This window comes from Mustela erminea, chromosome 9, assembly GCF_009829155.1.
Source record: "Mustela erminea isolate mMusErm1 chromosome 9, mMusErm1.Pri, whole genome shotgun sequence".
NCBI classification, from domain to species: Eukaryota; Metazoa; Chordata; class Mammalia; order Carnivora; family Mustelidae; genus Mustela; species Mustela erminea.
This window is the reverse complement of record NC_045622.1, coordinates 113,471,405-113,499,172: the sequence shown is the minus strand read 5'-3', so window position 1 is coordinate 113,499,172 and position 27,768 is coordinate 113,471,405. Positions and strand designations below refer to the sequence as shown.

The 27,768-nt window shown below is 64.4% G+C and overlaps 1 protein-coding gene across 6 annotated transcripts; it reads right to left on the bottom strand.

The window, feature by feature from the left end:
* Positions 1-216: 216 nt before the first annotated feature.
* CHID1 (chitinase domain containing 1) lies at positions 217-26,747 on the bottom strand. Of its 6 annotated transcripts, none has more exons than XM_032358383.1 (13): positions 26,651-26,747; positions 17,805-17,957; positions 17,129-17,278; positions 16,746-16,878; positions 16,012-16,056; positions 15,420-15,526; positions 15,041-15,102; positions 11,947-12,039; positions 8,643-8,744; positions 7,925-8,080; positions 833-913; positions 534-576; positions 217-395 (listed from the first exon to the last, which is right to left on the bottom strand). In XM_032358383.1, the coding sequence occupies exons 2-13, from the start codon at positions 17,913-17,915 to the stop codon at positions 297-299; spliced, it is 1,182 nt and encodes a 393-aa protein (XP_032214274.1). In that variant the 5' UTR covers positions 17,916-17,957; positions 26,651-26,747; the 3' UTR covers positions 217-296. The 6 variants fall into 6 exon arrangements, 5 of the variants coding, with proteins under 5 accessions (XP_032214274.1, XP_032214270.1, XP_032214275.1 ...); XM_032358379.1 differs by lacking the exon at positions 26,651-26,747 and adding an exon at positions 26,477-26,644; XM_032358384.1 differs by lacking the exon at positions 26,651-26,747 and adding an exon at positions 25,797-25,899.
* Between the last annotated feature and the right edge of the window lie 1,021 nt (positions 26,748-27,768).

The window sequence follows — 27,768 nt, the reverse complement described above, 5'->3', positions numbered from 1 at the left end:
CGGGCCGGTGTGGGCAGTGAGAGGCCGAGCCCCCTCAGCACGGCCCGGGGGTCCACAGCGGAGAGAGCCGGCCCGGGCGCAGTGAGGGCTGCGTGGGAGGGGCCCGCGTCCTCTGGGCAGCACTGCCGGACGGCCCCTCCGCACACCGCCGGAGAAGAGGCCTGGCTCCCAGGACCCCTCGGCCACCGCTCGAGGACTGCAGCAGACACCGAACGGAAAACCGAGACGAGTCTGTATTTCGCGTGTGAACCGGTCACTGTGTCGCTGGGGAAGCCTACGTCTGCTCACGGCCAGGCCTAGAGCAGGTCGTAGAAGTAGTCCAGGCCCTGGCCCAGCTCCCACATGGACACGCCGACGCCCAGCTCCCGGGCCAGCTCCAGCCGCGCCTGCACAGACTGCCACCACAGGGAGCGTCAGCCAGGCCTCCCCACCCACCCTCCCGCCCCCCACCCGGCCTTGCTGAGGGCAAGGGTCATTGTGGGAGGGGCTACACCTGCTGCCCACCCCCAGCATCGAGGCCGGCCCACGCATACCTTCAGAGTTGGGTAGAAGACCACGTGCCTCCCACCGCGGCTTCTGCAGAAGAAGATGGGCCTTGGGCCTCCTGCGCCTTCTGCTCCTCCCACCACCCCCATCCCCAGGGGAAGGGGGAGCCGGCCCCGCCTCCCCTTCCAGCAGAGGTCTCTGCATCCCGCAGGGAAGGGCCCTCCACGGGTCCCACTGCTCGGGCCACGCAGCCCTCGGGAGGTGGTGCTCCGGCTGCTGGCCCCGGAGCCCTTGGCCAGCCTGGGCAGGCGCACCCCTCACCTAGGGTCTCCAGCCGGACACTCACTTCTTGTACTCGAAGAAATGCTCTGCTGCCTGGCTGTCCCATGTGATCCGGGGCCTGTGGTCCTTCAGCATCTGGATGTACCTGGGGGGGGCCGCGACATGGGTGTGGGCGTCCTGGAGACCGCCCGGACACCTGAAGGGGCCACGCCAACTGGGGCTGTCACAGGCAGGCAGCAGGACGCGGCGGCTAGGACCCCGGTCGGTGTAGGCGGCGCCCGCAGCACCCCCACTGTGGGAGGGTCACGTGTGCACCCCCGACACGGGAGCACAGGACAGCGCCTGGGCCCCGCAGCCCTGGGCCCGCGTGGGCTGGGGGCCGAGTCCTCCCTCGGGGGCAGGGGAAGGACGAGATGGCGACCGACGGCTGCTGAGATGCGGGCCCGGGCCCGGCGGCACCTGGGGCTGCACAGCAAGTGTGCGACGGCACCCAGGCGCTGGGCGTCCCGACTGGGCCTCCGGCTGTGTCCTCGATCTGCCCCACGAGTGTCCGTGTGCACAGAGTGAGGGCATGTGCGTTTGGGGGCAGAGCTGGCGCTCGTGGGACTGCTGAGTGTCACAGGAGAACGCGGCTGTGCTCCCCAGTCATCCAGGGCACTGCTGCTAAGAGGGCTCAGGGCTTCTCTTTGGGTGAGGAAACTACAGAATCGGAGGTGCCAGCCGCACAAAGGAAGGCACGGAACGGGCCTGCCTGGCGGGCTTGGCCACGCTGAGTCTGTGGGTGTGAAGGACGCCTCCCCCGCCGTGACAAGGCCTCAGATTGGAAAGTACCACGAGGCCAGACAGAATCAGGATGCGCGTGTGCAAGACCCGCCCCAGCCAGGGAGGGAGAGAAGGGTGCAGGGGCCCCTCGGCTCCAAAGGAAACTAGCCTGCGGCTTCTCACCTGCTGTAGCAGGGCCTGAGGTCTCCCTGCACGCCACGCTGGGACCCCTGCCCCCACGAGACCGGAGGCACGCGACAGGCTGGGCCAAGTCTAAGCCGTCCATGCTGGACCGCAGCCGAGCTGGCCTGCAGACCTGCCTGCACCCCGACCTCAGGTCCCCGCCAGCCCAGATTCCTGACCTCCCACTGGCCAGGGGTCCCAGGGCCTGACAAACACAGAGGATAGAACCCACATGCCCAGTGGCCTCTCCTTGTTGCCAGTCCTGCCGCAGCCAGAGCCACCGCACCCCAGGCCCTGCCAACCCAGAGCCCCCTCGGAGCGGTCCCGACCCCACCTCCCCAAAGGCCGTGCGACAGTCTTCTCAGGCTGGGGGTGGGGAGCGCAGGGTCTCCCTGATGTAGGCCCACGCTAGAAGTTCAGTGGGTTCCGGGCCAGTCACGTCTTGGGTGACATGAGGACCCTGGCCTGCAGGGCCCCCTGACAGGCAGCGGGGCTCCCCCAGGGCTGCCCCTCATGGGCAGGGCACAGCAGAAGGCATCCGGGGAGCCAGGCCGTGAGGATGGGCACCCTCCAAGCAAGGTGCACGAGGAGGCCCAGGACCAAGACGAGAGCACGCTGCTGGGCGGCAGGACCCAGCAAAAGAAAGGGTGACGAAGACCAAAGCAAGGCCCGGGGCCCTGGGAACTCAGACCCAAGAAGCAGCCCAGGGAGGTCGCCCAGGGGCTGCTGGAGTGAGATGGGGCATGGCGATGGGGACCCAGCAGCCTGCCTGCGAGCTCCACCCTACAGCTCCCCGCCCATGGGGCCTTTGCACAGACCTGCTGTCCTTGACCAGGAGGAGTGGGATTCCCAGCACTGCTGTCAGGCCACAGGGACTGGCCTTGCCGGGAAGTGTCCATCCCCAAGCCCCTGAGTGCCCGAGACGCTCTGGAGCCCTGGATCTCAAGGAGACTGCCAAGTACAACCTGCCCGTTAGGGACCCATCTGGCTGTGGTCCAGGTGGGGCTGCCTTTCCCTGGGGTCCTGGAGGGATCCCCGGGCAGGGGCAGGAGAGGCCCCACCGGGTGGGGGCTGCAGGCCCCAAAGCTTCAGAACAGGTGTCCACCTGGACTGGTGCGGGGGATCTCGTGGGGCTGGCTAGGCCCTACGGAACATCTCGGCCCGCCGGCGAAGCAGGACGGCCTCTTGGGCAGGACTTGGCAGGCACGGGGCTCTACAGATCAGTACCTAGATCCACACCACCTCCGGGGGCTTCACAGCTGCCCAGAATCCCCAAAGCTGGAGACTGACCAGGCCACACAGAGGAGCCTGGCCATGGTCATGACAGGCCTGTGTGTTGTCTGGGGGTGGCCAGCAGAGACTAGTAAGTTGGGAGGGTCGCTCAGGCACTGCAGACCACGGTCCCTGAGGCTCCCTTGGCAGTCACAGAACCCAGGCCCGGCTGGCAGAGGCCAGGAGGCCACAGGCCAGGCCTGAGGGAGCTGGCCTCCTGCCCCCACCACAGGCTCCTGGCTCTGTCTGGGGCCGAGCAGATGGTGAAGTGGCTGGTCCCACACTCCCTGGAAGGGACGGGGGACACCTGCCGCAATACGCCCAGGGCTCAGCGTCGGAGAGGCCAAGACAGGGATGGCAGACGACCCTGAAACAGGCGCCCCGGCTGCTCCTGGTGCAGAGCTGGTGAGCCTGAGTGACTGCGGGGCCCCCCAGCACCCCACACCTGGCCCATCATCAGCTGCGTGGGGAACAGGGTGCATCACTGCAGGTTCCTGCGGGGGCTGGCCAGAGTGTGTCTCCTGGTGAACTGCCTTTCTAGGGTGCCCGACCAGGGCCCCCCCCACCCCCCCCAGCCTCAATCCAGAGCCTTGCTGAGCTGAGCTCTAACATGTGGCTCCCAGATCAAAGAGGTGTGGTCCTGAGAGGGGCACCCCGGTCAGGCCCCTTCGCAGGCCAGGAGGACTGCCCGGAAGAATCAGGCTGTGGGCAAAGGAGGTGGAGACAGACCCACAGGGGCCGAGGAGCAGCTCCCTGTTGCTGTTACATCGGTGGGAGGCACTCAGGTGCAGAGGGGCTCATGCGGGTGTAGGGAGAGTGCTCAGCCCACACTGGGGGGGCCAGCCGCCATCACCCCACTCTGTGCCCTTTGTTCTCACCAGGAGCTGTGGTCCTTGTCTGGACTGTAGCTCTCACCCCAGACGGACCTGGGGTGGGGGGTGTGATGCCCGCCCTGGGCTCGACTCCCCTGTTGCGGAGGCAGGGGACACCACTCCTGATCCCCAGCAGCCCCGTGTGCCTTCCACCGGGCCAGCTCACCGTGCCGCGAGGCCTAGAGAAGGTGCTGTGCCAGGAACATGCTCTGCTTGAGACCCCGCTTTGGCAAAGGCCCCCTAAACGTGAATCTGACTGCATGGGGGGCTGTGGGGAGTGACCACACTGAGGGCCATGTGTCTGCCCCTCCACACTTCATCTGGGGCTCGAGGCTCAAGGGTCCCTTGTTGGAACTACAGCCCTGTTTGCCACTGGACCAGGGAGAAGCCCTTCCTGGGACCCTGGGGGCTCCTCACAGGGCTCAGAAGCCAGCCCCCCAGGCACTCCCCCCACCATGGCCTCTCCTGCCCACCGTGGAGGGTGCGGCCCCCGGTCTAGCAGGATCCAGAGGGGGACTCCCAGGGGAGGGGGGAAGTGAAGCAGGAGGTGGGCCCCCTGGGGGCACCTGCTCCTTCCCTCAAACATCCCTGGGGACGAAGGACACTTGTATCCACCTGGATCCCACCACCCAGGCAGATAAAAGACCAGGTAAAGCCTGCGGCGTCAGCCCCCTCTGCCCTGCAGCCTGTGATCACCCGGGGGCTGTGAGGGGACAAGGGGAGAAACGGGGAGAGGGGTCGAGGAGGGGGGTCGAGGAGGGGGACGAGGCGGGGGACGAGGAGGACCCGGGAGCCACCAGCAGGACCACAGTCTCTTGCCTGGTCTCAGGGCACCAGGCCCGGCCCCATTCTAAAGTGAGGCAGGCAGAGGCCTGGGGCGGAGGGACTCTGGGGCAGCCTGCCGCCACGGCCCTCCCGAGAAGCAGACGTGACCCCTTGCCTGCTTCAAAACCCTCAGGTCGGTCAGCATGCAATGCCCAGAGGCAACAGTATTGCCCCTGCCTGCTGGCCACAGGCCTGTCACCGCCACCCAAGGTCCCTCAGCCCCTCTCTATGGGACACACCCAAAAGTCAGGGCTGAAGTGGGACAAGGGGCTTGACCTCCACGCGCCCTTGAAATGCATGGGCCGCTGCCCTGCCAGCTCAGCACTGTGCCCACTCGGACACACGGGAGGCCCTGCTGAGCTGCCATCTGCTCGCCAGGGGGATGCGGAGGCTGGGTGGTGGCCTCCTGCCTGACTGGTCAGGGCGGCCCGTGTTTATCCCCGACACACGGCCCAGTCCTATCCTCTGGGCCCGCAGACCAGCCTCCGACCAACCCGCTGCCCTCAGGCCGGAGCCATGCCGTCCCCTCCTCGGCCTCCTGCCCGCAGGGGAGTGGGCTGCAGCCCGAGTGGGGGACATCTCAGAAGGGGGTGAGGGGCAGGATGGGGGCGCAGCCAGAAGTCCCGCAAGTCTGAGGGCAGGTGGTGGGTGTGGGACTCACGGCTAGACTGGGGGTTAACAAGCCTGAGGATCCACGCCACGTACTACTGTGGGCCCACCCCAAGTGAATACGGTGACTCTCCCCCCAGAGGTGGTGGCAGGGCTGAACTGCGTCCCCCAGATTCCCACGCTGGAGTCCTGACCCCCAGCACCCCAGGATGGGGCCGCATCTGGAGCTGGGGCCTCCACAGAGGTGCTGGAGGGGACACGGGGTCCCTGGGGTGGCCCTGATCCCATGTGACCGGGGTCCTTACAGGAAGAGGGGATCAGGACCCAGACCTGCACGGAGGGACCACCTCATGAGGACCCAGGGAGAGTGCGGCCATCCGCACCCCAGGAGAGAGGCCTCGGGGGGAGCCGAGCGTCCTGCCAGCTCCTGCCTCTGGGACTTCCAGTCTCCGGGACTGGGGACAGTGAGGGTCTGCAGTGTTGGTACGGGAGTGCAGGCGGTCTGAGCACCACAGGGCTTCCGCCTCCTGGCTGCACAGACCTGGGCCAGCAGAGCCCGAGGCTGGAGCAGGGGTAGGCAGGGGGCACTGGGGTCCTCTGGCCTCACATGCAGGATCCTACGCCCAGTCGCCCGGTCGGTACACAGGGTTGCGAGGCTCCCTGAAGGCCTGGGGACTGGTGCTGGGAGCCCAAGCTCTGGACACGGCTCTGCCACTGCCTCCATGAGCCAGGCACCTGGGTGAGGGACACCAGGCAGAGCAGGGCCCCAGCAGTACTTCTAGAACTTTCTCAGCAATCCCATCAGTGCGGGGCTGCCATGGGGGAGGGGCAGCGCAGGAGGAGCACAGAGCAGCTCCGGCCAGGACAGATGAAGAGGAGCAGGGTGCTCTCGGGGACGGGGCGGCCCGGTGCCGAGAACCGCAGTCTGCCTCGGAGAGATGGGGCGGCGTCCCTGCCAACTGGCCAGGCACCACCTCAGCCCCCAGCAGCTGAGGAGCCAGTCCTTGGCCTCCTGTCCCGGCTCCTGCTGTTTCCGCCACGCCACCTCCCCAGGCCCTTCCCAGCAGAGGGCAGGTCCTCGTTCAGACAGAGTGCGCCCGGCGCCAGGGGCAGGTGAGGGGTGGGCACTACAGGCCTGCACTGGACCCCAGCATCAGCTGTGCAGACACAGGACGTGGTCCTGGTGGGGCCACCACCAGCCCGTCCCCGCCACAGAGCAGAGCAGATCCTGATGTCCCCCCAACGGAAGGGACAGCCGAAGTGAGAGGTGGTCGTGGCCCCCCCACCACGGGCATTCTTCCTTGTCCTGGAAGCCAAGCCCTCAGAGCAGGAGGGGCCTGGAGGAAACAGGGAAGCCCCCCCTGCCCCAACCAGGGTAGGTGGCTAGGAGCAGCCCCTCAGAACGCGAGTCTAGCCAAGGGCCAACCGAACAGCTTCCGCCCTCGGAAACTGCTGGAGGGTCTCCACTGACAACAGGTCCGGACAGGCGTACACAGGCCTGGTGGGGCAGCACACTGAGCAGTCAGCCCCCGGCCCAGGATGACACGCCGGATCCCTGGCCGAGGCAGGCCTGCAGGTGACCCACAGAGAAAGCGCCGGCAAGGACAGCAGGTGCGACAGGCAGGCCCCCAGGCCGCAGCGTGACCCTGTCCGCGCCGACGGGACGGCGCCTCAAATGAAGAGCGGCCAGCCCGCACAGCGTCCGGACGCCTCAAATGAAGAGCCCACCCCAGGAGCACAGGTCCGCAGGGCAACGGCCAGCCAGGAGCACGGGAGAGGAGCGCCGGCAGACCGGACCCGGGGCGGCCGGACTCCGAGCGCGGCTGCTGCGGCCCAGCCCACACGCGCGAGGAGCGGGGGACCCAGCCGGCCACCCAGCACGGACCTCTGGACGGGAGCCCACAGCACGGGAGCGGGAAAGGCAGCGAGGGACAGCGCGCGAGCCGCGGGCACGGAACAGCAGCGAACAGCGAGCGAGAGAGGAAACGCCGCGCGTGCCAGCGACCGACCTGACGCGCGGATTGGAGAGCCCGAAGGAGAGGGAAAACGGGACAGAAAAAAGAACTGGAAGAAACTGGCCAAAATTTCCCCAAATTTCATTAAAAGTATAAACGCACGGGTCCCAAAACTCAATGCAAACCGAGTGCAAAACCCAGAAAGGAAAACGTGACAGGACGGCCACCAAAGTGTGCCTGGCGCCGTGTCGCCGGACAGCTGTGGCAGGAAGACAGGGACGAGACAGCCTGGGGCCACACGCCCCGGACAAGCACCTTCCAAACAACCAGCGCCGGATGCGGCTGACAGAACTGCCACCAGCAGAAGGGAGGGAAGAGCCACGAGGGGGCCCTGGGCAGGAGATGACCCCACACGGAGTGGGTGTGCGCCCGAACGGAGGGCCTCCTGGGCCAGGCCTGCCTGCCTCTCGCACTGGGCAGGCGGTCTGCCTGCCTGTGGACAGGGCGCCACCTCAAGGGGTCAAGGGGTGTCCTGGCGGCAGTGCTAGGACAGTGCCCCCCAACCCGACAGGCTCAGACCCTGCCCGGCCCCTCCCCAGCTCTAAGCCACCACCCCCGGGAGACTCGCAGACCCATAGGAATGAGGGTCGTGCCACATCATGGGGACGCTGGGCTCACCTGGCCCCGATGACAGGCTCGCGTGTGTCCCTGGAGGCTGCATAGTCCATGCCATAGAGGTTGAGCCCCAGGAGGATCTTGCTGCGCCACTTGGACTTGGGGTCCAGGACCTGGACGCAGGCTCGAACCCAGGACAATGGTGCATTGGGGCCAGGCCTGTGGGGGGGAGGGAGGAGTGGGTTTCAGCTGCAGGCAGAGGCCTCCCGCCACGTCCTGTGGGCACCCCAGGCTGGCGCAGCGGGCCGCACGGGGGGAAGGAAGGCAGCGGACAGCAGGCCTCCGGCAGCACCTTCCAGCTGGACCCAGGCCTCCGGGCGGACAGCACCGTGACTCCACCCGTGCCCCGGGCTCCCTTGGAGGCAGGGACCCCACCCAGAGGAGCAGCTTCTCCTTAGCAACAAGGCAGGCCCAGTGCCAGCGGCCACTCTGCTGGCGCAGATGGACACCCCACGATGGTGTTCCCATGAGAGCTGTCCTCTCCCCTCACATGCCCCGAGAATGTGAAAGCTGCTCAGTGCAGAGGCAACTGTGGGCTTCAGAGGAAAAGGGAGCAGGCCCCCCGCGTCCCTGGAGACGGGAGCTGACAGCAGCACGGCCCCACGCTCGCTGCTGGCCAACCAGGCCTTGCCCCCTCTGCCTGTCCGGTGTCCAGGCCCCAGAGGTGAGCATCTCTGTCCCAAGGCACAAAACCCACGGGGCCCTTGGCGCACACACTCACTGCTGTGCTGTGGGGTAGTCGTAGGTCATGAGGCTGAAGCCGTCCAGCACCGGGGCCAGCTGCTCAAACTCCTTGTGTGTGAACGCGCCCCGCTGCTCGGTCCTGCGACAAGAGTCGTGCGTCCTCCACCGCCCATCGCTCACAGCCCGGCCGGCCCCACCTCCAGCGGGCACCTGAGCCACCCAAGGCCCGGGCAAGCCGGCTGCGGGGGCTCCCAGACCACGCCCCTCCCTCCCTCCACTGGCGGAGGGCTGCAGGTCACTTTCCCCGGAAAGTGACTCGTCACTCAGTTCAAGGGTCCTGCCCGCAGCCAAGTCAGGGCCACACTCCAAGAGCAGGGATGGGCTGAGAAGGCCACCAGATCGAGCCGAGTGCTGGCGCTCACGCAAAGGCTTTCTCTCCGTCCCGGCCCTCCCTGCCTCCCGTCCAGATGGTTCCTCCTGCTCACCGAGCTGGCTGGCCTGGGCAGGGTGGGGCCCTGCAGCCACTGCCACCCCCTTGGGGTCTGTCTTCCCCTTAACTTCCTCCTGCAGCTCCCAGCCTGTGCGCCTCCACAGCTGCTGCCCTCCCCAGGACTCCCAAACGCTCTGCCATCAGCCCCTCCTGCTTCACCCCACACGGGGACCTCCCTCCTCCGTCACCCTGACCGGCCATGTCTGCCCTCGGCCCCACTGCTGCAGTCACCCCAACCTGCCGGGGACCCCATTTCTGTTTTTGAAGAGTTTATTTATTTGACAAACAGAGATCACAAGCAGGCTGAGAGGCAGACAGAGAGACAGGAGGAAACAGGCTCCTTGCTGAGCGGAGAGCCCGATGCGGGGCTTGTGGGATCATGACCTGAGCTGAAGGCAGAGGCTTAACACACTGAGCCACTCAGGCACCCCAGGGGACCCCACTTCCCATGGTGCCGACCGATCTCTTCCCCAGGGAGGACCCTGCCCCATCTCCCTGCTCCCCTGGCCGCATGCTTGTAGCTCGACGCTGCCCCCTTCTCCTCTATCTGCCCCCAGACACCAGAGAGGGGTCACCTATTGGTGGTAACCCCCAAGTCCTACCCCCGACCAGCTCTCTGGCACCCAGTCCTCCTTGGGGTCAGTGTAGGTTCTGTGTGTGGCCACTGGGCTCTGCCACTAGCCACAGGGCGGCCCCCACAACAGCCCTGCTGGGCACCTGACAGATGGTGTGTGGAAGGCAGGGGTCACCGCCCACACTCTCCCTATCTGCTCCCCACAGGCCTGGGGGGCCACCCAAGCCTTCGGCTCCTCCTCCACCAGGAGCTCACAGATGAGTGACGGCTCTAGGGTAGCAGCTCCACGGGGCATGGTTGCGACCCCACAGGCGGGCTCGAAGTCAGCACGGCTGCCCGAACTAGCAGGCCTTCGGGAGGTGGACAACGGGACGATGGCGTCCCACTACACGATGACATCCTGCCACAGAAAATGCCAGGACGCGGGATTTGTTGGGCCTGCTGGGGAGCTGTCAGCAAGTGTGTATGGGGTCCCTGACGTCCGTGCGATGAGCCCCTGTGGGCCACCACCAGCCAGAGCCTCGGGGAAACACTGGGCTGGCTTACAGCTGGGACAGTGCACACCCAGGTGGCCAGGAGGGGCGCCCATCACACCTGAAAGCCCCACCCTCAGCCCTGACCACACTGGCCATGGTCCGCCCAAGATCCCCCCCTCAGCTGCCTTAGCACGGCGCATGTATGTGCCCTTGGTGGCTGAAGAGTGAGGGGCGGGCTACTTCCTGCCTCGGTGCCAGGAGCTCAGAGTAAGAACCCCTGGGCATGGATGCACCCCACCGCAGTCCTCCTGCCCTTCCAGGCCAGGCCCAGGGGGGTGGCCCCGAGGGGCGGCTAACCCGTCACCACCCCGACTCTTCAGCGCATCCTCCGCACCCCTGCCCTGTGCCCGTGCCAGAAGCCGCTAGGCTCTGTGGAGAGCGCTGCAGGTGGGCACTCCGGCCCTGCCTCTGAGGACGGTGCCCCCTGCACCCATCCCACGGGTGGCTCCTGGCTGTAAACAATAAGGCCAAGCCGGCTCCGCTCCCCGAGCCACCCACAGAATCTGAGAGACCCGGGAAATGGGCACCAAGTGCTGTAGCCAAGCCCACAGGCTCTAGAGGGCCTGTCCCTCGGCCTTCACAGAGGAAAGCTCCTCTTCCAGGCCCAGCCTGAGCTCCAACTTCAGGCAGCCACAAGAGCCCCTGCCCCGGGAGCAGCAGGCCCCACCAGAGCCTCAGGACACGCGCAGCCCACACACATTCACCAACATGCACACCGACGTCTGTACGTGCAGCATGAAGGACAGACAGATGGGGCCCTGGCCGCGCTCCCTCCTGGGCTGAGCGGCGCCCGCCCGGCTCTAGGAGGGAGCTGCCGGCCTGGGGACACAGGTGTGGACTGAGGACCTTGACAGCGCGGGGAGGAGACTCCGCTAGCAGAGCGATACCCTAGTAATGCAAAGGGCACAGGGGAGCACAGTCCACAGCCTCTGGTGGCACATGGTGGGGACTGTGGGGCATGAAGGCCAGGCCGGGGCTGTCCCAGGGAGCAGCTATTGTAGCCGCTGGAGTGACCTGCAGGCTCCGTGCGGAAACTGGCGCATCCGCGAGCCCGCTGGGCTCTGAACCGCGGCTAGACATCCCAGGCCCCCGAGGCACCCCCGTGCGGCTCCCCCACTCAGCACACCACCCTGTGGCCACTCGATGGGGGGCCAGCTGCTTCCTCCCGGGCCAGCGGTGGGCCAGCAGCAGGTACCTGTGGGCCACGGCGCCAGGCTAGCAAAGGCCAAACAGAGCCCCCAGCTGGTCCCACCCAGACCTCTGTGGCCAGCTCCCCAACAATGCCCCTGGACCCCGGGTCTGCCCCGGTCCTCATGACAGAGCTGGAGCATCCGTGGTGCCGGGCACCAGGTGACGTCCTGGGGAGAGGGGACATGGCTCCAACAACTAGGGCCTGGCCTGCTCAGCCTCCCTGTCCCCTGGGGTCCAGAAGGGTGAACAGCTGGGCTGGGGAAGGCGGCCGGGTGACCACATGGCCCCGACCGCCCAAGGACCTATGTCGTGGGCAAGGTCCAGGACTGCACCTGAGAGTGAGTGGAAGTGTCTAAAAGACGTGGCCCTTCAAATTTAAGAACCTCTAACGTCTCCCAATGCTTGGGGGGACGGGCGCAGCCTTCCGCTGCGGCTGTGCAAGGACATGCCGCTGTGGCTGACGCGGGTCCCCAGCGCCACGGCATCTACCCACCCCACTCTGCCACCGACCAGGAAGGAGCGGCCTGCCCCCAGCAAGCCTGGTACTTACCCGGGCGCGACCGCCGGTGGGATGACCAGGACAGCCAGCAGCCGAGCCTGGTGCAGGGCCTCGGCCAGGTGGGTGAGCATGTGGATGAGAGCCCTGCGAAGAACCCAGAGATCAGGGACAGGAAGCCAAGGGGCCTGAGCCTGACCTGCTATGGGGCCGGCGCCCCTGTATGGGCACTTAGCATCCTGGAGGGCTCCAGTGTGGCCCTGCACCATGCAGACGCTCAAGGAGGCCTGGCAGTTCCCGCAGGGGCCACCCTCCCCCAAACTGGGCCTGCTCAGAATGTGGCTGGTTCCTGTCCTTCCTTGCTCAGGGTCACCCTCAGAATAGCATGGGGGAAAAAGGGGCGTCTGGGCAGCATCTCACCACCTTTGGACTCTCCCAGACACATAGCCTGGCCCAGGGGTGAGGAAGGACCTACAGGTGTCCTGGGTGCTGACTTGCTGGTGACTGGGTCAGTCTAGGCCACGAAACACCACTTGACCTACTGGGTGTCACAGAGCACCTGCGAGGTGCCTCGGGATCAGAAAAGCAAGGGCAGCTGCACCAACCAGGCCTTGTGCTGAGGTGGAGTCCTAGCCCAGCGCCCCAGAGCACTGGCCGCAACTCCCCAGTCCCTTCTTGTGGCCACCCCCGAGCCTGGAAGACCCAGACACAGCCGTCTGTCTCAGTCTTAGGGTGGGGGGTATCCTCGGCCCTGCGACACACAGAAGGAACACCCATGGGTGGGCAGCAGGTGCGACTCTCCACTTGGGCCTGGACATGTCTCAATAGGAAGTGGGCCACCAGGTGGGGGACAGAGGGAGCTGCAGTCATGGGCTCCTCTGGCCCCTAGAGGCACACCAGGTATGGCCAGTGGAATGGAAACTAACCCGGCTCCACCCCACCCCCTCAGGTCATGCAGCAAGGCCCATCAAGGGACAGGCACCCAGGAGCCCTGCAGGCAGGCAGCCAAGCTGCTCCTGGGCTGTCCGGCCTGGGCCCAGTCTGCAGAGCACAGTGAGTCCAGTGCCCACGCACGGGGCCAATCAGAGGGGCTGGGGCAGCGGGATGCTCACTGGCAGGGATGGGGGGTGTTGTCCTGGCTACCCTTGCACAGCCAGGGCACAGGGCCCAGTGCCCACCTCAAGGCCCCACAAACATGCGCAGGGTCCAGGTCCGGCCCCGGCTGTCTGGACGAGCACGGGCCGGGTCCCGACCGTGGGAGCGTGGCTCAGCAGGAGTGGGGCCTGGCGCGGGGGGAGTCTCTCCTGCAACGAGGCGGCCTGGGCCCCGGTCAGGACCTTGCAGGGCACGTGCCCACCCATGCTGCCAACAGCTGTCACGGTGTCTACAGCACCGTCAGCAGCTTTCCTAGGTTTCCAGACGGCCCTGGGACTGCATCTCTGTGAAGGGAAGGCTGGTATTGTGCACCGGGGGTGGCACTCACCAGCTGCGAATCCAGGGTCACCCGTGTGCCCTGGGCGTGCATGGTGGGGACCAGGCCACTCGCTGGCGCCCGCCCTGCCTGCTCCAGCTGCTCAGACCACCTGCTCCTCCCCAGAGGACTTGCGTGGGAGGGAGGCCGGAGGACGCTGGACCCTGGAGTCCAGGCAGCACTGTGCCGTCGTCCCCACCACACCGCACAGGCTATGTGCCCCACAGCATTTGCCCACAACGGCCTTTCCGGGCTGACCTCTCCAGAAGGAAATGGTGCCCTCGGACACCTCGTCAGACGCCCCGAAGAGGGTGACAGGTGGGGACGGCCTCGTGAACTATTCCCATCATGCCTCACTGCAGCCTGGCCCCTCCCGTCCTGGGAGATGGCTCCCAGGCAGCAGCGTGGCCCGAGCCATCTGCTCCGCCGGCTGCTCTCCGCCCCACTCCACCTGGCCTGCCCGCCCGGCCGGCCCGCCCGTCCCACGTGCCTGCTCCATCCTAGCTGCGGCTCAGGTGTCCACCCCTGCGGTGAGCGGGCAGAATCAAGCTGCCTGGTGAGAAGCTGCAGGGAAAGGGCTCTAGCTCCACCTCCAGAAGGTTCTGCAAGGTCACCCTGTCAGGGCTGCTGCCTGGGAGGAGAGGTGAGGGTCTCTCGGCTGAGCCAGGACCCCGTGCACACCGGCCCTATGCCGGCTGCCGACAAACACGGGAAGCCCCTCAACTTGGCTCACGTTATCTCTACCCACCCTCCCCCACAAACTGGTCCTCAGGGCCTTCCCGGGGCTACGGACTCGGGCCCAAGTGTGGTGGGAGCCACAGCTGCCCAGCCAGGCCTGCTCCTCCAACCCTGGGCAGGGAGCCCCCAGGCCTGCCGGGCCCCAGGCAGAGGCGAGAGCCAACGGCACGCCTTCAGCGGCTCTCCGACGCCGCCCCTGAGTGGGCAGAGAATGGCCGGCAGCTGCACGGCAGAAAGGGGGGGCCGCCCGAGCCCAGGGCCCCCTGCTAGGGAGAAGCAAGGTGGGGCAGCGGCTCAGGCTTTGAGCTGAGACTTCTCCAGGCAGAAGAGCAAGGGGATGGCTGTTCCAGAGCCAGGGGTAGCTGGCCGCCAGCCTCTGCTGCCCCCGGCCCCGTGCAGGTTACACCACTGCTCTGCTGTGCAAACATCCAAAGCGGCCCGCACAGGAGAGCTCGACAACCCCCGTCCTTTGTGGGGCTGACCCTATGACCCTGATGGAAATGGGGGGTGGCCACTGCAGGCAACACCTGACCACTCCCACTCTGCCTGGTCACTCTGGTCACAGGCGGTGTGGGTGCCACTGTGAGGGGAGCACGCAGAGCCTGCGGGCCTGGGCGGCTGCTCTCGTCCTAGATGACTCCGTAGCCGCACTCTGCGGACCTCTTCTCGGCAGATGAGCTCCTGCTCACGTCCCAGTCTACCCTTGCTGTTACCACCTGGGCCGGTCTCCCCCCCAGGCATCCCTGGGGGACGCTTATCACGCCCCCTTCCCCATCCATGCAGCGTGGTGAGGGCCAGACGCTGGCCCTTGACTGCTTCTGGGGTGCCGTCCCTGCCCGGGGTGGCGGACGAGGCCCTCCCCACGACCATACTCCCTCAGTCCTTCCTTCAGCCTCCTCCAGCACGCCAGGGGCCAGGAAGAGCCCACAGCCCACTCACACGTGCTTCCGGCTCAGCAGCTGGTTCCAGACCTCCACCACGAAGCCGTCAAAGTGCTGGCTCTGAAAGGCACAGGGCAGCTGAAGAGGGTCCAATAGCTCGGAGGGGTGGGTGGGAAGGTCACAGAGCCGCCACCACACATCGGGGAGGTCACGGCAGGCCCCGAAGTCCCTCTTTGAAGGGGGCAGAGTGGGGGTCCCCACAGGAGCCGGGAGCAGAAGGGCTCAGCCTCGTGTGTCCTGTTCACGCATGTGTCTCTCCAACCCCAACCCCTGGGGGCCTGGAGGGCAGTGGGCAGCCAGGTATCTCCCAAGGGAGGCCTCCCTAGCCCAGAGGACCTCTGTGGCCAAGAGGAAGCCCATGCAGTGCCAGGCCTCACCTTGGCCACCTGGACCATGGTCTTGCCAAGCTCTTCTATCTCGTCCTCGCTGTCCAAGACATGCCGGAAGTCCTCATGAGTCCAGTCCTCAAACAGGAGTCGGGGCACTTGGGGGAACAGACCCACACAGGGAAAGTGACCCCTCTGTACCTGGCCCTGCCCTCAGGGTAGCCCCTGGCCACCACAGCAGAATGACCACACAGCTGAGCACCCATGTGACCTGGCCGGGGGGGGGGGGCATCGGGTAATGCCGACCCCCTCTCCCTGCACACGCCAAGTTTCTGAATGCCCAGACCCCAGCTTCCCAGCTCCTCACTGCCTGGCTCCTTCCGGACTGTCCTCCACCCGGATCAGTCCCCAGCCGGCCCCACCCCGCTTGGCTCCTCCTGTGCAGCTGTCACCTGTTCGCTTGCTCCAATCCCCAGACCCCGCTAATCCCACTGTGCTCTGGGAACACCCTTGCCAGCTGTGAGCCCCGGGACTGGGCAGGTAGGGCTGGCATCACTCTCAGCCTGGTCCTGCCAGGGCCTCTACCTCACAGCGTGTGGCTTAAGGGCTGGATGCCCTGACAGCCCAGGCCCACCGCACTTACCTATCCGTAAGCCCTTGGCCTGCTTCCTGACCGCTCGCATCCACCCTGGGGGACGAGGAGAGGAGAGTCAAAGCAGGGGCGCAGGAAGACGCAGCCCCTCCCGAGGGAGAGAACGCTGGGGCACCTGCAATGGGCCTGAAGAGGGAGGCGGCAGGAGAGACTCCGTGGGTCTAGCCCCTCCTCCTCTTCCCGTCCTCCTCCTCCCCTCCCCTCTCCTCCCCCTGCGGACCAGCCAGGGCAGGTCAGACCTCTGGGCCACCCGAGACAAAGTGGTGGCACTGGCCACATCTAGACAAAGGTGGCCTCCAAGGGGGCTGGGGCAGTTTCTTGGAGCTAAAGGGTGCCTGAGGGCCGGGTCCCAGTGCTGCCCAGCCTGTGTCCTCCGACACGGCTCTCCCAGCATCAAGGGATGGCTTCAGGTCTTGGAGCACCACAACTAGCTAACCCTCCCCTCTTCAAACTGCAGAGGGAACAGCTATGTGGACTTGGGTGCTCACAGAGGGGGCCGCCAAGACAGCTGGGCCCTCCCCGACACCTCCTCCCTGGACCCTGCGCACAAACCGCCAGAGGGGACAGAGTTTGGGCCAATGGCCGACAGTCTCACGCGCCTGCACACACACTCAGCTATACACACAGCCCCACACAGAGTCACACCCTCACACTCACACAGGCGGACATGCACTCACACCCTCTGAGCCCTCAGGACCAGCACAGATGAGCAGCAACGCGAGAACCTTGGTCCACGTCATGAAGGCCCGTGACCTCGAACATCTCCCGACCCCGCCGCTTCAGCTGCAGCCACACGGGCGAGATCTGTGTGAACTTGCCCCCGAAGACCTTTGCAACATCATAGCCATGGCTGTTCCACTGGCAGGAAATGGAGAACAGGTGAGTGTGCTTGCAGCTGTGGACAGAGGGCCCTAGAGACACCTCTGAACCGGGACACCACAGGCCCACCTGTGCCATGCAAGACAAGTCCCCAGAAAACCCATGGGATGGCTGTCACTTGTTCGATCATTCTTTCCCCATGCCCCTGCACGGCAGCAGCCCTGGAAGGTGGACTCCAGTGGCCACCTTGCCCTCGGAACCTCCCTATCCGCCCCAGGGCCCGGCTTACTGGAGTGACGTAGCCCAGGACATCCCCGGCAAAGTGCCTCTCCCGGGCCTTGGCTGAGCAGTAGCTACGATGCTCCAGAACGACATCCTCAGCCCTAAGGTCTGTCACCACCAGACCCCGGTCTTGGACAGGCTTCTCTGAAAACTGAGTCTGAGATAAAAGTAAAAGGACTAAGCGGTCAGGGCCTGCCGTCCACAGGCAGGCCACAGGACCTTGAGTAACGGTCCTCTGATCAGGCAGGCACTGTGTCCCGGGACCCACACGGTGCCGCTGACCGGAGCCCACAGGGAAAGACCCGCCCTTGAGGAAGCTGACAGTCCCTAAGGACTCACTCTCCTATGCCAGCAAAACGGCACAAAGGCGTAGCGAGTGTCTCGAGGGATCCCCTGACTGCCGCACATGTGACAGAACTCCACAGCGCAGGATGAGAGCGCGGCCGCGGGAAGCAGCAGAGGCAGGGTGAAGGCTGACTCTGGGCTAGCGAGGGCCGGCACACCCTCAGCCCCATCGCCAGAAACTGCTCCCCCTCAGGCCATCAGCCAGAGCCTGGGGCAGTACCGGCCGGCGGCCCAAGGAGGCCAAGGCCCTAGGCTCTGGGCCCACAGAGTCCAGCATCACAGGCCTCGACACACGACTCCAGGCGACAGGAAGAAGCCAGCCTCCGGAACACGCCTACCTTCTCCAGCAGCGTCTTCGAGGCGGCCTTTCCGGCATCTGACTTTGACAGAGTAGTGCGGACGGGGCTGCAGGCCAGAGCGAGCCACAGCACGCTGAGCAGTGTCCTCATGGCGGGAGCGCCACAGTGCGCTCCAACCGCAGGGGCCGGGGGCTGCGGGGACAGCAGAGCACACGTGACCACCAGCAGTGTGCGGTGTCCCCTCTGCCAAATAAGCCCCTCATAGGGCCTGGGTCCTTGTGGCACTGGCCTGGGCACTGGTCCTGGGACAGAGCCCCACCCAGGGCTAGCCCGAGCAGCCTGCCCAGCCCCCGGCACTGCTCGGCCCCTTGTTCTTCAGATGCCCAGAAAGGGGTCTCCCTGCTGCTAGTCCGAAAACCTTCCCCGCTGCCTCCGGGCTGCCCTGACCATGGGTGCCATCTGCGAAAACGGCGGCTGTCTCCCACCAACCCAAAGAAATCCAGGCTACGGGAGGGCTTAAGTGTAAGAGCAGAGCCACAGGGAGGCCGTGAAGAAAACACGGGTGTCCTCGTCCGGACACTCGGGGAGAAGGCGCTTCCAAGTCCGCCGGCGGCGTGCAGGTTAGGAAAGAACATGCCAACGGAATTCAACATGTTACAACAGAAATGTAACACTTTAGGGGCACCTGGGCGGCTTAGTCGCTAAAGCCTCTGCCTTCAGTTCAGGTCATGCTCTCGGGGTCCTGGGACCCAGCCTTGCGCTGGGCTCCCTGCTCGGTGGCCGGTCTGCTTCTCCCTCTCCCTCTGCCCCTCACCCCGCTTGTGCTCTCTTCTCAAATAAGTAAATAAAATCCTATGAAAGCAAGAAAAAAAAGAGAAAAAGAAAGAAACGTGACACTTTAAGGGCGCCTGGGTGGCTCAGTTGGTAAGCAGCTACCTTTGGCTCAGGTCATGATCCTGGGATCAAGCCCCGCATCGGACTCCCTGCTGGTGGGGGGGGGGAGCCTGATTCTACCTCTCCCTCTGCCTGCTGCTCCCCCTGCTTGTGCGCTGTCAAATAAATAAATAAAATCTTTAAAAAATAAAAAAGTGACACTTTAATTTAGGAAACAAAAAAGCAAATTTAAAGAATAAGCCAGAAAAAAAAAAAATTAGAAAGTACTTCACAAAGCATTCCTACCCATTATCTAGCCATAAAGAGCAAAGAACTCTTACAAATCAAGAAAAAGAGTCGGATTGCCTGGGGGGCTCAGTCGCTGGGTGTCTGCCTTCCGCTCAGGTCATGATCCCGGCGTCCTGGGATTGAGCCCTACATCAGGCTCTCTGCTTGGCGGGAAGTCTGTGTTTCCCTCTCCCACTCCCCCTGCTTGTGTTCCCTCTCTCACTGTCTCTGTCAAATAAATAAATAAAATATTTATTAAAAAAAAAAAAAAAGAAAGAAAGAATAAGGGGCGCCTGGGTGGCTCAGTGGGTTAAAGCCTCTGCCTTCAGCTCGGGTCATGATCTCAGGGTCCTGGGACCGAGCCCCACATCAGGCTCTGCTCAGCAGGGAGCCTGCTTCCCGCTCTCTCTCTGCCTGCCTCTCTGCCCACTTGTGATCTCTCTCTGCCTACTTGTGATCTCTCTCTCTCTGTCAAATAAATAAATAAAATGTTAAAAAAAAAAAAAAAAAGAAAGAAAGAAAAAGAACAAGAGGCTCCAATAAGGGGCGCCTGGGTGGCTCAGTCAGTTAAGCAGCTGCCTTCGGCACGGATCACAATCCAGGGTCGTGGGATCGAGCCCCATACTGGGCTCCCTCCTTGATGGAGAGCCTGCTTCTCCCTTTCCCTCTGCCTGCCACTCTGCCTACTATGTCGCTGCCAAATAAATAAATAAATAAAATCTTATACAAAAAAGAAAAAAGATACTCCAATAAAAAAAATGCCCCACTGCAAAAATATAGGAAACAAAGAGGTGCAGTCATACCTCTTACTACACAGAACCTCAAACTGCCTAACACACAGGTACCCCATACAGACATGCAATCACAGATACCCTGTAAAGCCAGGCAAACCCCGCAATACAGATACCCCATAATAGAGATACTGTGTAATACAGACACATTGTAACATAGAGATGACCCATAATGCAGAAGTACCCCACGTTATACATGCCCCAGACACAGAGATGCCAGTAACACAGAGACACCCTGGAATAGGTAGAGATGCCCCAGAACACACAGAGATCCCCTGGAATACACAGAGACGCCTTGGAATACGCAGAGATCCCCTGGAATAGACAGAGACGCCCTGGAATATACGGAAATCCTCTGGACTATGCGGAGATCCCCCGGAACACGCAGAGATCCCCCAGAATACACAGAGACATCCTGGAACACGCAGAGATCCCCTGGATTAGGCAGAGACGCTCTGGAATACGTGGAGATCCCCTGGACTACAGAGAGGCGCCCTGGAATACACAGAGATCCTCCGGAATAGGCAGAGATCTCCTGGATTACACAGAGATCCCCTGGATTAGGCAGAGACGCTCTGCAATAGGCAGAGATCCCCTGGTACACACAGAGATCCCCTGGAATAGGCAGAGATCCTTCGGAATAGGCAGAGATCCCCTAGAACACACGGAGATCCCCTGGATTAGGCAGAGACGCTCTGCAATAGGCAGAGATCCCCTGGTACACACAGAGATCCCCTGGAATAGGCAGAGATCCTCCGGAATAGGCAGAGATCCCCTAGAACACGCGGAGATCCCCTGGATTAGGCAGAGACGCCCTGGAATACAGGGAGATCCCCTGGACTATGCAGAGATCCCCTGGAACACGCAGAGATCCCCCAGAATACGCAGAGACATCCTGGAACACACAGAGATCCCCTGGATTAGGCAGAGACGCTCTGGAATACGCGGAGATCCCCTGGACTACAGAGAGGTGGCCCAGAATACGCAGAGATCCTCTGGCATAGGCAGAGATCCCCTGGAACACACAGAGATCCCCTGGAATAGGCAGAGACGCTCTGGCATAGGCAGAGATCCCTCGGAACACGCGGAGATCCCCTGGATTAGGCAGAGACGCCCTGGAATACGCGGAGATCCCCTGGACTACACAGAGATCCCCTGGAACACACAGAGATCCCCCAGAACACACAGAGACATCCTGGAACACACAGAGATCCCCGGGAATACGCAGAGATCCTCTGGCATAGGCAGAGATCCCCTGGAGCACACAGAGATCCCCTGGATTAGGCAGAGACGCTCTGGCATAGGCAGAGATCCCCTGCAGTACACAGAGATCCCCGGGAATACGCAGAGATCCTCTGGCATAGGCAGAGATCCCCTGGAACACACAGAGATCCTCTGGCATAGGCAGAGACGCCCTGGAATATACAGAGATCTCCTGGACTACACAGAGAGGCACTAAGCCCCAGAAACAGCACCTCCGCTTCACCAGCGATTGAAGGAAGGAGCGGACACCCAGTGCTGGTGAGCACCAGAGATGACGGTGCTAACAGTGTGGACCTGGGGCAGCAACAACTCACGCCAAATTTGCACACACCTTTTGGATGACAATCTAGTCATAAATATACTTTCCAATACATTTCCTTTCACAAATTAGAGTCTGGGGGACTCCTGCGCTTCTGTGGGGAACAGAGGTGGTTCATCACGGCACTACCTAAACAGGGTAACCCACGCTTTCGTACGCGGAGTCCGGATAGGCACTGGGCTGCTCGGTGCACAGTGCACTGGTGGGTGCAAATGTTATGAAACGCACATATGCAAAAGGATCCCAGTCTTATTTAAGAATTCCTGTGTGCATACACACCTACAAAGCAAAGTACAGAAAGGGCGATACTACAAAGTAAAGGAGGAAGCTATCAGCGGAGAACCCTGCATCTTTTTGGCTCAGCTGTATTTTCTGGCTCTCCTGCTCCGGCCTTTGAAGAGCCTGCGGTTCCTTCAGGTTCTGTAGCCCCCCACCCCCACCCCCCAGCCATTCTGCCTCCTTGTGGTTCACTCCCAGGGCAGTCGAGTCACAGGCAGGCCCAGGCTGGTTGTCGTCTTAATGAGGCTCTGAGGTGTGCAAGTGTGTGGGTCCAGAGACTCACAGCTGGACTCCCCCTCCGGACCAGCTAAGGAGCCACTTGGTGGCAGAGCCAGAGGAGACCCCACAGGCCCCAGGGAGCCAGCAGAGCCTCCTGATGAGCAGTGGCTATGGGGTCACCAGAGCCCCAGGCAGGGTACGCCCTGTCATGTGCTGAGAGTCAGGCCTTCTGCAGCAACCCCCCTCCATCCCCTCCCCCGTCCACCTCCTGGCCGGGGCTGTGTTTACCTCCTCCAAACCCTCCTCTTCAGCGACTTCCCTTGGCGGAGCAGCACAGGCTGCACGGCTTCGTGACCCCCTGGGCAGCTGCAAGGCATACTTGCCCTGGGAGAGCAGAGGTCAGGGTGAGGAGCCCTGGAGGTCCCTCCCCAAGAGGCAGGGAGGCACAAAAGGCTGGCCCAAGGGCTTCACAGGAGGACAGAAGGGACACAGCTGCAAAGGCAATTCTGAAGGGGCTGTGGGGAGGGGAGCAAAGACCCAGGCCCAGACTGCCATCCGCTGCCCCCGCCCTGCCCGGCAGCTCCTCTTCTGACACTTCCTGGCATCAGAATCATCAAGGACAACAGTCCCTGCCCCCTCCCATCTTGTGACCACAGCTCAGCCACAGCAGAGGGCAGGTGGCCCAAAACTCATTGGGTTAGGCCGACACCGAGGCTGCCAAGCTGTGAGGGGCTCACTCTCGGAAGCCTGGCCACCAGGAGGCCAGAAAGACACCTGAGCACAGGTGCTTGCACGGGGGGCTGCGGGGCTGAGAGGACAGCTGTGCATCCCCGGACAAGAGCACCTGCCGGCAGGAGCCACGTGGAGTGGGGCGGTGTGTGTGAGGAGTAGGGCCTACTCTGCCGGGCACCCCCACCTTTGACCCCAGCCCCCCCCCGGGCCCACTCCATGACCTGAGTCTCTGGCTCGGCTCCAGGGTGGAGGTCTGGGTCACTGAGTATGGGAAGTACGAGAAACCAAGCGGTACGGTGGTCCTCAAGCAATCCCTCGTAGCCTGGGGTGCGCTCCAGTAGCCTCCACGTCCTCTGTCCAAGAACTGCCGCCCCACTCACCGCCCGCCCACCTAGAGACCCCTCTGCCTATGGCTCACCTGCCCCTTGACCTATTTCACACCGTGGGGAAGAGGGAAAGGATAGAAACGGAGCTGGTCCGGGGGAAGGGAGATGGACCCTGCCAGGCTCTGTATACAGTGGAGGCAGCAACGGAAAGAGCCAGACTGAGCTCAAGGCCTGGACTGGCACTGCCACCCACTGCGCCCAGCGGCCAGCCCCGGCGTGAGGCGCGACGCTATCATGAGTGCGCTGCGCGTGAGTGCTGGGCTTCTCCCTGACCGGCCACGCACTTTCCAGACCGAATGCCCGACGTGTGGTGGGGAGGACACACTGTGTGAGCTGCTGGGACGTGCGGGGGGCGGGGGGGGGGGCGGCTAAGTCGCCGCGAGGCCTTGTCTGGCACCTCCCACGGCCCCTGCTAGCACCGTGGGCAGCGGCCATCCCTCCCGAGGCCCGAGGGCAAATTCTCCCGTGCTCTCTGCAGAGCCCCAGCTCTCATGCCGGTTCTCCCCACGCACACCAGTGACCTCCCTCAGGCAGCACGGCCCGCAGAGTGTGGTGTCAGGGACCAGCTCAGGTCTGGGGTCCCCGAGAGGGGCCCTGGAAAGCAGGGGTCTCCGATCTGCTCCAACAACGGAGAGCCCGTGTTCCGCGGCCCCCGAGCTCCTGGGAGGACTGCCAGCGTGTGCGGACCAAGGACCGCACGTCACTGCAGGAACCTTCAAGCGCTCTGTGAGACCCACAGTAGCGGTGTGTCACGGGCCGGAACAGGTGTGCATGTGTGCACAGGCGTGTGTCGCGTGAAAGCCGCTCACCAGAGCGGCCCCCGCTCGGGAAACACTGCGAATCTTCCTCGCCTCATTTTAAAGAAACTGATTTCTAGGGGCGCCTGGGTGGCTCCGCGGGCTGAGCGTCCAGCGCCGGCTCTCAGCTCCGGTCGCGGTGCCCGGCGGGGACTGCGCTTCTCTCCCGGTCCCGCCCCGCCACCGGCTCACTCCCGAAACGGATACATCTTAAAAAAAAAAAAAGCGGGGGGGGGGGGGGCCTGGGCGGCTCAGTGGGTTAAGCCTCCACCTTCCGCTCAGGTCATGATCGCAGGGTCCTGGGATCCAGCCCCGCATCGGGCTCTCTGCTCAGCAGGGAGCCTGCTTCCCCCTCTCTCTCTGTCTACCTGTGATCTCCGTCTGTCAAGTAAATACATAAAATCTTAGGAAAAAAAAGGGACTGGACTTCTACTCGTCAGACCGGTCTGGCTCTTCTGTCCGACGCAGCGTGAGAAACGCTGGCCGCCGTGCCCTGAGCGTGTCACCAGCACGCGGCGCACCTGAGCCACTGTCTGGCCAACAGAGTCCGGCCATTCCGCCGCAAGCCGCGGTCCATCCCGCGCGGTCTCGGCCGCACGCGACCTGGAGCCGACCGTGCTCCCGCGTGAGGGGCGAGCAGCTCTGGCCAGGCAGGGCAGCGTGAGAGGCGGGACGGGCACGGCCCTGGGACCCTCAGTGCCCCGGTGCGGTGTGCCAGGCCCGGGCCCAGGGAGCGGAGAGCGTCCGGCCCGGAGTGAAGCTGCGGCGCGGCCCCGTGCTACACGCACCCGACACAGCCACGGACACCGGACGCCGCAGGGGGCTCGGGGTCCATTTTGCCACCAACCCGCTGTCCCCTGGCTCTGCGCAAACGAGGGGCCCAGTCACCTTCCAGAGCGCAGTGTCCACGGCTTTCCAGGCGCGTGGCCGAACGCAGAGGGACCCACCCGGTGTCCCCCAACCCGCACGGGCCACCTGCCCCGCACCCCGGCGTGGCCTCTGGGACAGGGTGGCCACCACGCCCTGGCTCAGCAGCCCAGGCACACCAAGGGTGCTGGTCACCCTCCCGCCGCACGCTCACTCCCACACCGTTTGGCACACACCGGCTCTCACGCCCGTTCTCTCCGGGCCCCCCGCTCTCACACACCCGCTCGCACCGGCCCCGCACGCTCGCACCCGCTCGCACACGCCGGCCCCGCACGCTCGCACACACCCGCTCACACCCGCTCGCACCAGCTCCCACACGGCCCCGCACGCTCGCACCCGCTCGCACACATGCCGGCCCCGCACGCTCGCACACACCCGCTCACACCCGCTCCCACACACCCGCTCGCACACACGCCGGCCCCGCATGCTCACACACACCCGCTCACACCCGCTCCCTCACACCCGCTCGCACCAGCTCCCACACGGCCCCGCACGCTCACACCCGCTCGCACACACGCCGGCCCCGCACGCTCACACACACCCGCTCACACCCGCTCGCACCGGCCCCGCACGCTCACACCCGCTCCCTCACACCCGCTCGCACCAGCTCCCACACGGCCCCGCACGCTCGCACCCGCTCGCACACATGCCGGCCCCGCACGCTCGCACACACCCGCTCACACCCGCTCCCACACACCCGCTCGCACACACGCCGGCCCCGCACGCTCGCACACACCCGCTCACACCCGCTCGCACCGGCCCCGCACGCTCGCACACACCCGCTCACACCCGCTCGCACACACGCCGGCCCCGCACGCTCGCACACACCCGCTCACACCCGCACGCTCGCACCCGCTCACTCCGGCTCACGCCCAGCGCGCAGGGCACACTCGTCTCTCCTCAGGTCCCCCCTCCCGCACCTGCGCTCTCGCGCGGTCCGCCCGCAGGCCCCGCACGGCCTCCCCCGCGCTCGCCGCAGCCCGCACGCTCACCGCTCCGTCGCACACCCGCGCCCGCTCGCGCCGCGCCTCCTGCTCGCACACGCGTCCCCCGCGAGCCCACTTCGCGGCGCGGAACGGAGGCCGCGCGAGGAGGAGGAGCAGCAGGCGCCGAGCGCGGGGCGCGGACACCACCCGGCCGACCGCCGCGGGGCTCACCTTCACGTACCGGAGGCCGGCCGGGCCACCCTCTCGCGCGGCCGGAAGACGCTCGCAGGCGCTGCCGGAAGTCCCGCCCCCGAACGCTGGGGCGCAGCCGCCGCGCACGGCACGCCGGGGCTGGGGCGGGGCCGAAGCCCGGGGGCGGGGCCCCGGTGTAAGGCGGGGCCGGGGGGCGGGGCCGGGGCCGGGGGCGGGGCCGGGGGCGGGGCCGGGGGCGGGGCCGGGACGGGGTCTGATGCAGGACCCGGTCCCCCGCAGAGGCCAGGGGGCCCGGGACGGGGCCCGGGCAGGGGACCGCGAGGGTAGGGGTGGGGGCTGGCGCCCCAGCCTTGCCGCGAGGCGCCCACGCGGTGAGCATCGGGAGTCGCGTCTCCCGGCGCCCCTCCTTCCCCTCTGGCGGCCACCCTCCCTCCTGGCCCTCCCCGACGTCCCCCACGTGCCCCCGAGTAAGCGCGGTCCAGTCCTCCGCCGCAGAGCGTCCGTGTGGCCCCGGGACATCGAGCGCCCCCGCCAGCCGAGCCCCGGGGCTCCGTCCTGCCTCCAGGGTCTGCGGCGGCGGGCGGCAGCTCCCACAGGCCGGAGCCCTCCCAGAGGCGGGCAGAAGCCCCTCCAGCCCAGCGCGGTCAGGAGGAATGGGCACCGCGGGGACTGGGCACGACGTGGCCAGCGATCCTCATCCCCAGGCATTTTACTCTGGGTGCCGCCCCCGCCCCCATCCCTAGCTGTTCCGGGCAGTCTCCCGCAGAAAACCGCACGGCCGTCCAGCCCGGCTCTGCGCCTCCAGCCCCAGGGCGCGCGGCCTGGCTCGCTTCCCCATTTCCGCCGCTGAGACGCTTCTTTCTGAACCGAACCTCGGTCTCTCTTCCTGGTCCTGTTTCCTTCTTTCTCTTCCCCGTATTTCCTGCCAGCTGACCCTCTGCAGCCCTCCCAGAGAGGCCTGGAGCGCTGACCCACGTGATGTGCCCGTGGCCACAGGCAGCTCGTTGTTCCTGGCACCCGGCTCAGCCCTGAGGCCTGACCTTTGGGTAGTGACCCCAGGTCAGGCAGAGCTCTGGAGAGGACCCCAGTCAGCTCTGCTAGGTGACCGGGTACCTACTCAGTCCTGGGAATGCTAAGGAGACCCCGTAGTATCAAAGGTCTAGTGAGAAAGGCATTCAGGCATGATTCAGTGTCGAAATGAGCTCCCGTTCAGGTCAGAGGTCTTCACAGCAGAAGAACAGCAAAGTCCACTTGGGGTTCACTCTGAGCCAGCATTGCCTGAAACTCAAGAGCAGGCAGGAAGGAGGGACAGTGCAAAACCGCCCCCTGGGCAGGGTTCTGGGGTGTCAGGCTCCCTGCTGGTGGATGCCAAAGGGCCCTAGAACCTGGATAGAAAACTGACTTTGAATGGGTACACAACTTTCAGCCACAGTAAGGTTTATTTTGTTTTATTTTATTTTAAGATTTTTATTATTTATTTGACAGAGAGAGAGAGATCACAAGTAGGCAGAGAGGCAGGCAGGGTGGGGGACGGAGCAGGCTCCCCGCTGAGCAGAGAGCCCGATTTGGGGCTCGATCCCAGGACCCTGATTTCATGACCTGAACCAAAGGCAGAGGCTTAACCCACTGAGCCCCCCAGGCGCCCTCACAGTAAGGTTTAAAGTGAAGCAGAACCAGAGTGTTAGCGCCCACATAGTAAATGAAACCTGGACATGTTTGGTATTTCATGTTTCAGGAACATTTGAGACAACTTGGGGTTCAACGCATTCAAAATTTTCATCTATTGAATCTATGAATTCTTTTTTAAAAGATTTTATTTATTTATTTGACACAGAAAGAGAGATAGCACAAGTAGGCAGAGCAGCAGGCAGAGGGAGAGAGAGAAGCAGGCTCCCTGCCAAGCAGGGAGCCCAGTGCGGGGCTGGATCCCTGAACCTTGGGATCATGAGTTGAACCAATGGCAGAAGCCCAAGGACCGAGCCACCCAGGC